Below are 13,790 nucleotides of genomic sequence, written 5' to 3' on the forward strand. Positions count from 1 at the left end.
CGAATCCTGGGGTTGGAGGGATTTTTTCCCTTACTTTGGCCCCTTTTCTGTTACACCTTATCAGTCAGTCAGTAAGTCAAGTCATTAGGTCTAAGTCCCTGAAATTAGGTTAGGTTTCCTAAGGCTGCAGCACATGTTGCTGTCAGACCTTCAGTGCTGGTCACTGTAAAGTGTTAATTATACAACCAAGTACTTTAATGACGTAAAAGAATAATACGAAATGCGGTTAAAATTACGTCATTAATAATAAATGAATAAATAAATAAATAATAAATAATGTTTGAGAAAACTACGAGGCCTAGAGACATGAACCAAGCGGGGATAGATTCGCCTGTGAATGAAGGCACAACTGTATAATAAGCACGCCCGTTCGTGCTGATGACCTTACCGTACATGTAATTCTATATAATGCCTGGAACCACACCCTTGTTTAATTACAGATTGCTCGAAACGTCCATGGAGAGGCCAGGCGCCACCTTACTGGTAAACAACAACATTACAAGTATGTTTAAATATTTGTAACTGTGTATTTTGTGTGCAGGATATGCGCTCCAGGTGCCATGCAGTCAACGACCAGCTGATGACCAGTTGATGACCAGTTGGGATACCAGCCGATGCGCTCATAAACAACCAGCTGGAACAGCAAGGTAATGAGTAATGTAATACCTGTACCGGTAGTTGTATTATACATCTTCATCCTTCATCTGGCTTGCTAGCGGCTGGAATTATTTTCCACTCGGCTTAACTACTAGTCTACTGTGAGTCTGTAATAGCTAAACAAGAAGCCGATGCAGTGCTGCATATACAACAATGTGTAACTATCTCCTGTATGTTGTGCATGGCTGTATACATAATAATATTATAGACTGTGATCACTGTGCCAATGCCACACCGCTGATATACTGGTACATCACCAGTGGCCTCTAGTTACAACAGAGTCTGTTGTGCCATATTGGCTTGATTGGGATCAATTGCTAATTGTGCCTTCACCATATCCCTTATTCTGTATAGCCTCACTTCACTGCTGAGTCATCTTCAGAGACACGTCACACCTACAATATATAATTACTTTCAATATAGCTAACTTAACTTGGGTTTTGTGTAGGTTGTGTTTTAGTATTGTGGTTTTCTGATGCCAGTTAAACTCCCTTGCCTGTGTACGTATGCATATGTATCATTTCCACCGGTACACGCACACTGCTCTGAGTGTTGCCTATGGCACTGTTTATACTTGCCCAATGGGTAGGTTGCAACGTTGGTGTATGTACTTGGTTGTATGTGACGCGGTCCTAGTAATAAATAATAATAATAATTCTGTTTTTTGCACATGATTGCTCTCCAGGGTTATCACATTTTGTACACTTGTTACCATGGTAACAACCACAATTATGCTACTATTCATGGATTTATATCTATTGTATCTAGTTTTATACTTTTAAATTTTGTAATAATATTTTAGTTAATGAAAATCTTCATTATCGTCGAAAATTTGTAGCACCTGAAAGAACGCTATGTTGTGGTTGTTGTGCAATTTAGAAAAGCATATCTACCTAGTTTCACGTGCATGTGCTGTCCTTAAACCTATATATAATATATGATTGTACAAAGAAAGGTAGACTATGCAGACTTTACTTCATTGCATGTGTATAATAGCTCAGATTGTGATGATACTATTGATAAAATAGTTATGTTGTTACACTCAGACCATTAGTTTGTAAGCTGACCATCTAAATTTAACCGATTGATACCATTCAAGGTAACCAATTCTATCTTGCATTTTTTGAAGAAAGAATGTATATAGATTATTATTGGCATGCTGATTCAGTAGCTACGCATTCATGTGAATCTCTTAAAATCAATAGTAACTTACTAATGCAATAAGCTATGAATTTCAAATTTGCACCATTAGAAAGCCCTTGAAAATCTGATGCCAGCTTCCAAAAGTGCTTTGTTCTGTAACCAAACAAGGATCAGAGTCATCAAGGTTTAAAATTCTTCCATGCATTTCATTGGACATCTTGGTTATGGTTTAACTATATACATGTGAATGTTAAAATCAAAGAAGCCAGGTTAAAGATTTCTGATGGTGGAGTGAGGTTACATATCCACTAGTTGATCTAGTTACTGTTCAGAGATAGGAAGTTTAATAAACTGTATATTTAATGCAGTAGTGTTACAACCACCGTGATTTGCTAATAAAAGTAGTGTTCAATCTTCATAATCATCATCACTATCTGTATTATTGATGCCATCTAACTGTCCTCCTTGAGGAACATCTTCTGTAGGCTGATTCTCGCAAGATGACAGTCTGCATGCAAGGTTCTGAGCATTTTAGTCCATTGACAACACAGCTACACTTTGGTGCTGTGCATGACTTAGCACAGTTACATGCCAGGAGTGCCATAACTGACTCTGGAGCTGTACCAATTTCCATCCAATCAATTGTAAGAGTGCATTGACCTCTCAAGGTCTCCAGCTTCCAACCATACCCATTGGGCAGTGGTACTTCTGGCTTCGGTATAAGACATCTTCTCCAAATCGCTGTCTGATAGTTGACATGAAAAATATGCTTCTTCAAAGCATTACTGCAGGGTGGAAGATGATGAGGTTCTACATTACCCTTTTTTGCTGCAAAGAGCCCATAGCGCAGATCATCAGCCTTAGTTGCTGATGTTTGAGACGAATATAATTGGCAAGGAAATGTCTCTAGTTCATCATTAAGATGGCTTGGTACAATCCATTCTCTTCCAAGACCACCAAATGTTTCCTGTAACTCAGCATCTTCTATCGTCAGTTTCAATGCATTCAGCTTCCCATGTACAGCAAAAGTGCTGACTGAATCACATCAAGTAAAACTGTGGAGTCCTATAATGGCTTTGCAAACAGACTCTCCTAAACTTCTTGTGATTCTCCGTATTTCAATATATTTCACCCTAGCCTGGGTCCCACTTTTCCAGTGAAGTGAAGCAGTGATTTCATTTTGGAAAGCAATCAATAACAAAAGATCATTTGTGTCATCCGAAACAGTCACAACTGCTTCAAAACCATGCAGACATTGTTGCATGAGCTGAATGCAAAAGAATCCGTGTGTCTGCCTCTTCTTGGGTAGATTGTAGCTCTGATATTGCTTTATAGCCTTATGGAGTGACACATTTCATTGCATGTCACAAACAGATTTTCCATTAAGTTTCTCAATGTATTCTGCTGCTTCCATTCACCTGAATGAGTTAGGGATGTTTTGTTACTTGTGGAAGTAAGAAATTTTCTCCACTGTACTACGAGCTGCTTTGATTGAATGTTCTTATATTCTACACTTCCAGATGTTGATTGCCGCAAATATCGTTCAGCGTTTTTTATGGAGTTTTTGTTATAAACATCAAAGACAATGTCAAGCCTAGTACTGTTTGAAGCTTCATGAATAGCTTTCAGCAAACAATTTCACCAAATGTTTTCTTCTACCTTGTGAACAATTGCCATTCCATTAACTATGCAAGCAGATGACAAGAGATGAATTCAAATGCTGGAGCATTCTTTTGTAATTCCCTGGATAGTGTGGACTTCGCTGTTTTCCTAGGTAAACCATCAGCTGTAGCAAGAGACCATGGCAAGGGACCTTTAAAATTTCTTTCATGTAAAGTTGTCTAGTCTGAGCCATCATCAAAATATTCCCAAACAGTCCAGTGGTTAATGTCCCTACCATTACTTTTCACTCTCTTCATTTTGCAAGTCTCACTAAAAGTTTTAAGTTTCATTTTGGGAAGGGTGTCATAAAAACTTTTCAATGCAGGATTTGCTTCAAGTCACTGCAATCTAAATTGTTTATAAGTATCTTTACCATGTCTATGTGTTTGCATAAGATCTGCAGTGATTTCATCTGGTGTAAACAATGTTGAGTAGTTCACTAGAATCTTTGAAGGGATGTACCAAGTCACCAATCACATCAATAACTTTGCTAACTGCTTTCTCATCTTTGATAATTCAAGGGCTGTGAATATCTGTATGCTGTAAATCAGATTTGTTTACTTGAACCATCTCATGCAACATCCCAATGTAAGCACTTCTGTACTCAGAAGTTAAATAGTAACGTCTGACAGCACCAGGATTTAAACTGAAACAACACGTTCCTCCTGGAGATTTTGTATCTTTATTGATTGTTTCCTCTGCTGTCTGATGAACTGGAATGTGACCAAATGTATTTGACTCACTTATCTGAACAGCAAACCAACCTTGCTTGAAACCTTCATAATCATCAGGATGTGTTTCATAAAGGTGAGACATCTCAGCATAATAAACACTAAGGTAGCGTGCATAATTGATTTTGTCATATGCAAAGCACCAAGGCAGCATATATAGCGGATACATGCAACATGAAGATCCTAATTGCCTTCTCTTGAAGCCCTTAAGAAACCTACCAAAACAGTGACCATATCAATGTAACTCATCCAAAATGCAGACAAATCACCATTAATATTGTTGTTCCGAAGAAAATCTAAGAATAATTCGAAGTAATGAAGCATATCAAGCCGTGTAACGGACATAGCATCATTGTACGTTTTTGGAGAAAGATCTTCATGTAGTTGTTGGATAACTTTTACTCCCTCATCAATGCATCCTTTGCATAGCAAATGATTTTGTTCCATCCGAATGGGAAATTCCTTGAATGCCATGCGAAGGAAAGCTTCATACATGCACTTATGAGTTCTTACAGCTCTGTTGTATTGACGACCTTCCAGAACACCTACAATAGATCCCTGCGCTACAATACCAGCTTCTATTATGATGTCTTTGAACCCACTATCTTGAAACCATTTTCCAATGATAGGTATTAGATTGCACATATAATGTGAAATGCTCCCATACGCAAGATCACATCTTTGAACTTGTCTGGATATTTCCTAATTATCTCCACAGCTTTGGCATATATTGCCTGATCAAACATGACCACAATTTTAGAAAGACCAAGATTGTTGCGGATCAACACTGATTGTCTCAGTTTTCATGTACAGTTGTCATTTCAGTTGCAGGGGCATTAATATTAGTTGGAAGGTAAACAATTTTATCTTCTCTATCTATTAGGTCCTTTCTGATGACAATATTGAAGCCTGTCCATCCCATCACTTGTTGATTTTCTGTATGTATTTGTCTGGTAAGCATCCATACAAGGTTTTTCTTGTGTGCTTTGTTAGTGACTTCAGAACTATGCAAGTCTACACTTCGGAGATTGGGAGGACCTGTGCGCTCACCTGGAACATAAACAGGCAATGGATCTTCATCTAAAGTTAAACTTCTCTTCTTGTCTTTCTGAACAGCTGGGCACAGTGGTTTGTTTGGCTCTGATCCAAACGTCTTTGGCTGAACAATGATGCCATTAACTCTGTGAATTGTACCTTCTCCTGTAAGCATTTCCTCAATTTGATCAATGTTATCCCAGGCTAAAGTGGTGAATAAATGTGTAAGTATATTTTCAGGCAACATAACTTCATCTGCTGCACCAGAAATCTTAAGCAGACACAGAGCAGTTTCATTTTCTTCATGTATGACACACCATGTCCAAGCCTGTTTAAAATTCGTATAAGCTCAACATTGCCAGTCAATGCTTTTGCAGCTACTGGCAGAAGAATATGCTTTGGAGGCACTTGTGATCCTCCACTCACTGCATAAACAATATCCTGAGCAATTGAGTCAACATGAAGTAAACTACATTAAATTTTGTTGGATTTTTTGGAGCAATTCTCCAGTAATTTAATTAAGTAAAGATAAAATTAGTGAGATCTTCTGGAATTTGAAGGTCAGTCAAAGCTGACGGTTGAAATGGCCAATTGTTGCTTTTTTCCAGATGTTTTATAGATGCAAGGCTGTTTTTGCAGGACATTTCATTATCTTCTTTTAGCGTGCTCAGCTCTTTTTTCAGTTCCTGATTTTCACGTAGAATTTCTGAACTTAAGCTGTCTGGAAATATCAACAGTTTCCCTGATGCATTAGATACTATGTGCAACATGTTCCCAAAATCTGTTTCCAGTTTTCTTCGAAGGTGTTTGTTAGTGCATTCTTGTATTTCTACTCCAAGTGACAGCATGTGTTCCTTTAACATACTTGTTAATTGTGTGAACTTCACAACTTTAGGAGTTTGAAACAGTTCACATTGAACATACTGTGTCACACAACAACAGCAAATTAATACTTTTGTTGAGGAAGCATGGAACAAATCAGTGTTTACTGTTTTGCTGATGAAAGCTACTGTTATGGAATGCTATCATGCCTATTATTAATGTCTATGAGTGGATATTTTATACGATACCAACAGAACCTTGAATGGCACCAACCAATCATTGTGACTCATGGGCTAAACTTTATTGATTTAAAAACCACAAATACAGATAGCGGCATAACTGTGGTTGTTACCATGGTAAAAAGTGTACAAAAATGTGATAACCATTGAGAGTAATCATGTGCAAAAAACAGAATTAAAATAGGTGGTGTAGATCAAAAGTTATAATCAAAAATATGAAATATAAAATTGTCTTGGAGGTATATCTTGTCGTGCCATAAACTAGAGGCCGTACAGTGAGAAAGCTACTGATTCAGCATTGCTATCATGCCAATATACAATCTATAGACATGTATCTTTCAGGAAATGCATGATAGAATTGACCGCCATGAATGGTACTGATGTGACTCAAGGGCTAAGTACTAATCTAAAAAAAACATAAATACACAAATAGCAGCATAATTGTGGTGGTTGCCATGGCAACAATTATACAAATAAGTAACAACCCTTGAGGGTAATCATGTGCATAAAAAACACAGAATTAAGATATGTGATGTAGATCTGAAGTTATAATCAAAAGTGTGAAATTTAAAATTATCTAGGAGTTGATACCTTGTTGCATCATGGTAACATAAACAGGGGCCGTACATTAGGAAAGCTACTGATTCAGCATTGCTATCATGCCAATGTACAATCTATAGACATGTATCTTTCAGGAAATGCATGATAGAATTGGCCACCTTGAATGGTACCGATCGGTCAAATTTGGGTGGCTGGCTCATAGACTATTATATTTATTTAGTTCATTATATGTATTAGAACATTGATCAGGATAATTAGGTCCCAAATACGCACACAGGTTCCACAATATAGTATAAACTTTAATGATTGTTATATTAGAGTAGTTTGAATTTCTATGCATCAAACATTTTTACGTTGTAGAACATTAATTTGTGATGTATTAGGAGTAGCATTTGTGACATCTTATTTATGTGTTTGTTTATAGGACTTTGACACACAAAGAGAAAAGCCAATAGGAATTCTACCACTTTCTGAAGACATAGAAGTTGTTGATTGCAAGGACGTATGTACTAAATTTTGATATATATATATATGTACTAGATAAGGCACTGCCGCGAGTGCTATACAGGAAATATAGCACAAAAAGAGTGGACGAGAGACAAATATAGTTCAAGGCAAAGCCGAGTGTTATATTTTGTCTTAAGACCACTCTTTGAGTGCTATATTTCCCGTACAGCACGAGCAAAAGGCAGTGCTTTATCTGGTATAGAGAACTGTCAACTTGAGATACACACAAGACACACGAAACAATTAGAAACTCACGGAGTAGTATTATCATCGGTACAATAGGCATTTTGCCTGTATTGCACTGTACTGCGCCTGCATTAGTCGTTTTGTGAGTACAGTCTGTCTACTCAACAACTTAAAGTTTTTGATTGTGGTACTTTATTAAGCATATTTCCGTGATATTCGTAGGACTCATCTGTTTATGTAAACAAAACGTAGTAAGAACGTTCACTGCTGCTGACCACAAGTAACCATCATCGAAACCTTCAAGTGTGTCTATAAATTAAATCCACTCTTACTGGTTGGGCTGACTGGTCAGCCAGTGCAGTACAGGCTATCAGCCTAGACTGGCTTGGTTGACTGGTTTTACTGGCCAAGAGTGAGTGATCACTCACTAAAAGCAGGCTATTAGCCTGTAAATAGGCCTGGTAGTTCTATAACTAACTAATGTAGAACTGTAGCTCTATTAGAGTGTTCTATAACTGCCCAATATAGAACACTTGTACTTGTATGGTAAATATAGAACACTTGTTTGCTTTGATCCTCCCATGCAAAGCTCTTTATATATATATAAGAACTTTGCGTGGATCTATATTTGCCATACAAGCACAAGTGTTCTATATGTAATAGTTGTAACACACCCATGAGGTTTGTATCTGATTTGTAAACATGACACCCGAGGGCCGATTTGTAAACACGACACCCGAGGGCCGCAGGCCCAAGTGTGGAGTGTTTACAAATCAGATACAAACCGAATGGGTGTGTTCTAACTGATTTGTGGTATGGGGCGTGCACAGATCAAAGGCACCCATTTGTAACACAGAATGAGCATGAACGCAAGGCTAATATTGGCTACCGCTGAGCGCTGTGTACAAGGAACGATTTTACTTACTAATCACTGTCTTAATGGTTAGTTAATTCATTGTTAGCTAGTTTATTCATTGGTAGCACGTTTGTTATGCACATGCGCGAGGTTCCATTATCGATGTCAATCACTCCAACCATTGTACAGCTTCTGCATCATTTAGATGGGTGTAGCTGAAGTATCTGATATTCATTGTTGAGTGGTGCAACGCTATAATAGTCTTGGTTAGCTTAATTTATTGGCGAACAAGCGCATGCTCAGCCCAGCGGTTGTACTGCTTCCCATTCATTCAGACGAGTGCAGTGTTGTGTGTTCATTCATTCCAGAGTGATTTACCTCCTTGTTAGTCCTTGACATTATTAGCCTTGCATTGTGACTTCCTGTCTTGGTCTGGTGTATGGTTTCGTTTGAAGTCTTTGAACTAATTAGTGGCCAGACTGTGTGGCCAAAAGGAGGTAGTTAGCCATGCTACAATTATTTGTAAACCAGTTTACAACTGATTTGTAACACTGGAGGCAGCCTTTGATCTGCCCACGCACCATACTACAATGGGCAGTTATAGAACACTCTAATAGACAACAGTTCTATATCAGGTTGTTATAGAACTGCTGGGTCTATTTTGCAGGCTGATAGCCTACTTTGAGTGAGTAATCACTCATTCTGGCCAGTACAACTAAGCCATGATAGCCTGTACTGCGCTGGCTGACCAGTCAGCCCAACCAGTAAGAGGAGAACCACCTGTAAAGGAACAAGCAGGCACTGAACTTAACCTTAAATTAAACACACATGCAACTAACCTGGAACATCAGTCGCAAAACCAAAGACACTTGCTAGGATATCCTCATGGCTTAACTATGGAGTGTCATGTGTAATTAATGGGCACTAAACAGAATGTACAACACTATTTTCTTTTCTGTAAGAACTTTTTAACACCAAGTAAGGATACTACCAGCTCACCTACAAGAGCATTTCACAAGAGATGTGATATTAACTTGTTCACATCAAGTACAATTAACCAATATGTGGGGTATGTGTGTGAACATGTGTGTATAGTGTTTGCACCTTTTGTGTGTCTTGTGCTTGTGTGTAATGTGTTTGTATGTAGTGAAATAAAAATAATAGTGTGATGTTTGTGATCTCTTTCATAACCCTCAGCAAAGCATCTAGCTCTACGAGTGGCAAACCAAGTTGATAAGTTGTCCTCAGAACACTACAGCCGCTATGGCAATGGCCATAGCAGGTTTTATTCATTGATAAGTACAGAATGATTGATATACTCCAATAGAACAATTAGGCAATAAATACTCTAATAGAACAGTCATTGGACAATATAGCTGAATATTTACATCTCTGTCTGAAAACACTCCCAGATTCCAGATGCAATCTCAGAGTCGCTATTTCAAGATGGTGGCATTCCCCGAGATCACCTAGAAAAGCATGCTTTGCAAATAAGTGCTTTACACACATCTTTGGTAACCCTGACTGTAGCCATTGGCCTGACCAGTAAATTGCAGTAATTTCCACTGACCCTTGTCCTAATAAAAATTAACCGCTACTATAGGATTGTATGTTATATGCTCACCACCTACGTATCAGCAGATTTGTGTTTGGTTGCAACACCTCTACAAGGCAGAATTCATCATATACCCCTCATGGCTTGAACATTGGGTCTGTAAATTTTATAACTGACAAAAATTAGTGATGTCCCCCCACAACACCTTTGCTGTAAAAAATGGCATGTCCAAGAAACTACAAGTATCTGTAACCCCATGTAAAACAGATAAGCTGTAGAAAAACACTCCATGAAATTAATGGGTAACTGAAAGAGCCGATATCTAGAGCAGCCAAGAATCAATAATGTCACTACAACTGACTATGATTACCAAAGAATATTTTGGCTGTAAAACAGGCAAATAAAAGTAACTGGCAACCAAAACAGCTGATATCTGAAGTGGCCAAGAATAAAAGTTAAGTCGATACAACTAACTACAATTATTAACTTGCAACATTGAATCTTAATCATTCAACTCTGTTCTATACATTCACCCTTGCTACATCCTAAATTAATTCTTTGTAATTCTAATTGGCTGGTAATTTGGCTGCCTTTTTATTTTATTTTTTTACTTTTATTTGCCTGTTTTACAGCCAAGATATTCTTTGGTAATCATAGTCAGTTGTAATAACTGTAACATGTAGACTGTAACATATTGTGTTGTAAGCTATGTGTATTATAATGTATGTTTGTTGTTGTAACCTCTATATGTATGGTGTGCTTTAATTGTAATGATAATCATGTGATCGACCACGCTATTCTACATGGTGTCAGAAGTGACTGTCGTTTTGTAATGTCTACAGTAAACCTACAGCCTCCAGCTCCGTTTTGCTTCCACAAGACAGATGAGTGGCCTAAATGGAAACGTCGTTTTGAGCAGTACCGCCAGGCATCGGAGCTAGCAGACAAGGGAGACGAGCGTCAAGTAAGCACTCTTCTTTACTGCCTGGGGGACGACACGGAAGACATATTGGACACTACAAGGATTACATCGGAAGATAAGAAGAAGTACAACAAAGTTGTGGACGCATTTGACGATTACTTCAAGGTTCGAAAGAACATCATCTTCGAACGGGCGCGCTTTAATAAGAGATGCCATGCAGCTGCCAAACAAGTCTGTCGAGCAATTTATTACTGATGTACACCATCTGACAGATAACTGTGAATACGGAGTAATGAAAGAGGAACTCGTGAGAGATCGTTTAGTAGTGGGGATTCGAGACCATGCCCTATCAGAACGTCTGCAGATGGAAGCAGAGCTCACGTTAGACAAAGCCAAAAGGTTAATCCGTCAGCATGAAGCAGTGAAGGAGCAACAAGAAGAGCTGAAACAACCAAGTAAAGGGGACACATCTCTAGATGCAGTAGCTAAAATGGGTCCCAGAAGGAAACTACCAGCGATACCAATGAAACAACCCTTAGCTCAACAGATTTGCAGAAGATGTGGGAAAAACTCCCATCCACGACAATTGTGCCCGGCGAAAGAAATGCTATGTTACCGCTGCAACAGAAAAGGGCATTATAGCAGTCAGTGTTTATCCAACACAGTTGCTCCTCAGACTAGGGGCGTACATGAACTCTCCAGTCAGTCAGATCACTCACAACTGGAAACACCGGACAAATATCTGGACACTGGAAGGCAGCAAAAAGAACATGTGGGCTATAACAATTCTAATGCAAGGAAAACCAATGATTGTCAAAGTCGATACTGGTGCTGAGGTTACTGCCATATCGGATTCTACTTGGAAGTCTTTAAACCTCACCAAGCCTTTAGAAAAGACAGGAGTGTCACTTTATGGTCCAGACCAGACCCATTTGAAGATCCTTGGCAAGATAAACCTGACCCTCACCCACCATGAGAGGTGCTGCACACAAGACATTTATGTTATCAAAGACCTGAAGAGTGACCTTTTGGGATTGCCAGCAATTAAGGAACTGGAATTATTGTTGAATGTATGCTCTGTTGGAAATGGAAAAAGTATCATTTCACAGTATCCATTGTTGTTTACAGGGTTGGGAATGTTTGCATGTGAGTACACTATCAAACTAAAACCAAACAGCCAGCCATTTGCTTTAAATGCTCCACGAAATATCCCTCTCCCACTGCGATCAAAGGTACAAAATGAATTACAACGGATGGAAACTTTGGGGGTAATCTCACCTGTCCAAGAACCAACTCCCTGGTGTGCAGCAATGGTGGTGGTACCTAAGGACTCTGGGGCAGTCCGGATCTGTGTCGATCTTAAGCCACTAAACGAAAGCGTATTAAGAGAAGTACACCCTATTCCTAAGGTGGATACCACACTTGCACAGTTATCAGGAGCAACAGTTTTCAGCAAGTTGGATGCCAATAGTGGATTCTGGCAGATCCCACTAGCCAAGGAATCCAAATTGTCGACTACATTCATAACTCCTTTTGGAAGGTTTTGCTTTAATAAGCTACCCTTCGGAATTTCTAGTGCTCCAGAAATCTTTCAACGCCATATGAACAATGTGCTTTCAGGTCTTCCAGGAGTACTTTGCCATGTTGATGACATTTTGGTGTATGGTAAAGATTTGACAGAACACGAATCCAGACTACATGCTACACTTAAAAGGATTCAGGCAGCTGGTATCACCTTGAATCAAAGTAAATGTTGCTTTAATCAGTGTCGCGTATCTTTCCTAGGTCATGTAATAGACAAGGATGGAATCTCACCTGACCCAAAGAAGACCACTGCTATACTTGAGATGGCACCGCCATCCTCTGTTACAGAACTCAGAAGGTTCATGGGGATGATTAACCAGATGAACAAATTTTCCCCAAATATTGCACACATCTCAAAGCCACTCCGGGAATTGTTGAGCTCAAAGATTTCATGGACATGGGCAGCAGCCCAAGAAGAGGCATTTACTAAGTTAAAAAGGGAGATATCTTCGCCCCGGGTACTTGCTCTCTATGACGTAGAGGCCAAGACTAAAGTCAGTGCTGATGCCTCAGCTTATGGAATTGGAGCTGTTTTGATGCAACGACGACAAGGAGCATGGCGACCAGTGGAATTTGCTTCACGCACACTCAATGAAGCGGAAACTCGTTACGCTCAGATTGAAAAAGAGGCACTGGCTTTGACATGGGCTCTTGAGAAGTTTGCTGAATATGTTCTTGGCAAATGCGTTATATTAGAGACAGACCACAAGCCTCTAGTGCCTATCTTAGGCAGGAAGAGCCTAGACATGCTTCCACCTCGAGTACTCCGATTCAGACTCCGCTTGATGGGTTTCCAATATTCCATTCAACATGTGCCTGGGAAAACTCTCTACACTGCTGATACCTTGTCAAGAGCACCACTTAAAAAAATCCCAGATGCTTTCAGTTCTTCATCATCTGAAGAAATTGAACAATTTATGCAAACAATCACTGCTGCTTTCCCCACAAGCCCTGATCATTTGGACAGTTATCGCAAGGCACAAGCTGAGGACAGTATCTGTTCAATACTAATTGAGTATTGTACGTCAGGCTGGCCTAGTAGAAACAAATTGTCCAGGGAGTTGAAAGACTTCTGGAGATTTCGTGGTGAACTTACACTTAGTGGAACTCTATTACTGTACCAATCTAGGATTGTAATCCCAGAAAGCCTGAGACAAGCTACTTTAGAAAAGATTCACCATGGACATCAGGGAATCCTACATTGTAGGATGCGTGTTTCTACTTCTGTTTGGTGACCAGTGTATCTAAGGAAATGGAAACCTTTATAAAATCTTGTACCGTCTGTCAGAAAACTACAGCTCCTAACAAAGAGCCCCTGATTAGTACACCA

The 13,790-nt window shown here is 39.2% G+C and overlaps 1 protein-coding gene across 1 annotated transcript in view; it reads left to right on the forward strand.

Annotated features, from left to right (window-relative positions):
- The window catches only part of LOC136257703 (uncharacterized), a 112,141-nt gene that overhangs the window by 84,017 nt on the left and 14,334 nt on the right, over nt 1-13,790 (forward strand). Inside the window, exon 13 of the mRNA XM_066050992.1 lies at nt 7,275-7,352. Coding sequence (XP_065907064.1) covers nt 7,275-7,352 — 78 coding nt within the window. The remainder of the gene's footprint in view (nt 1-7,274; nt 7,353-13,790) is intronic.

Source organism: Dysidea avara, chromosome 6, assembly GCF_963678975.1.
Source record: "Dysidea avara chromosome 6, odDysAvar1.4, whole genome shotgun sequence".
Classification (NCBI taxonomy): Eukaryota; Metazoa; Porifera; class Demospongiae; order Dictyoceratida; family Dysideidae; genus Dysidea; species Dysidea avara.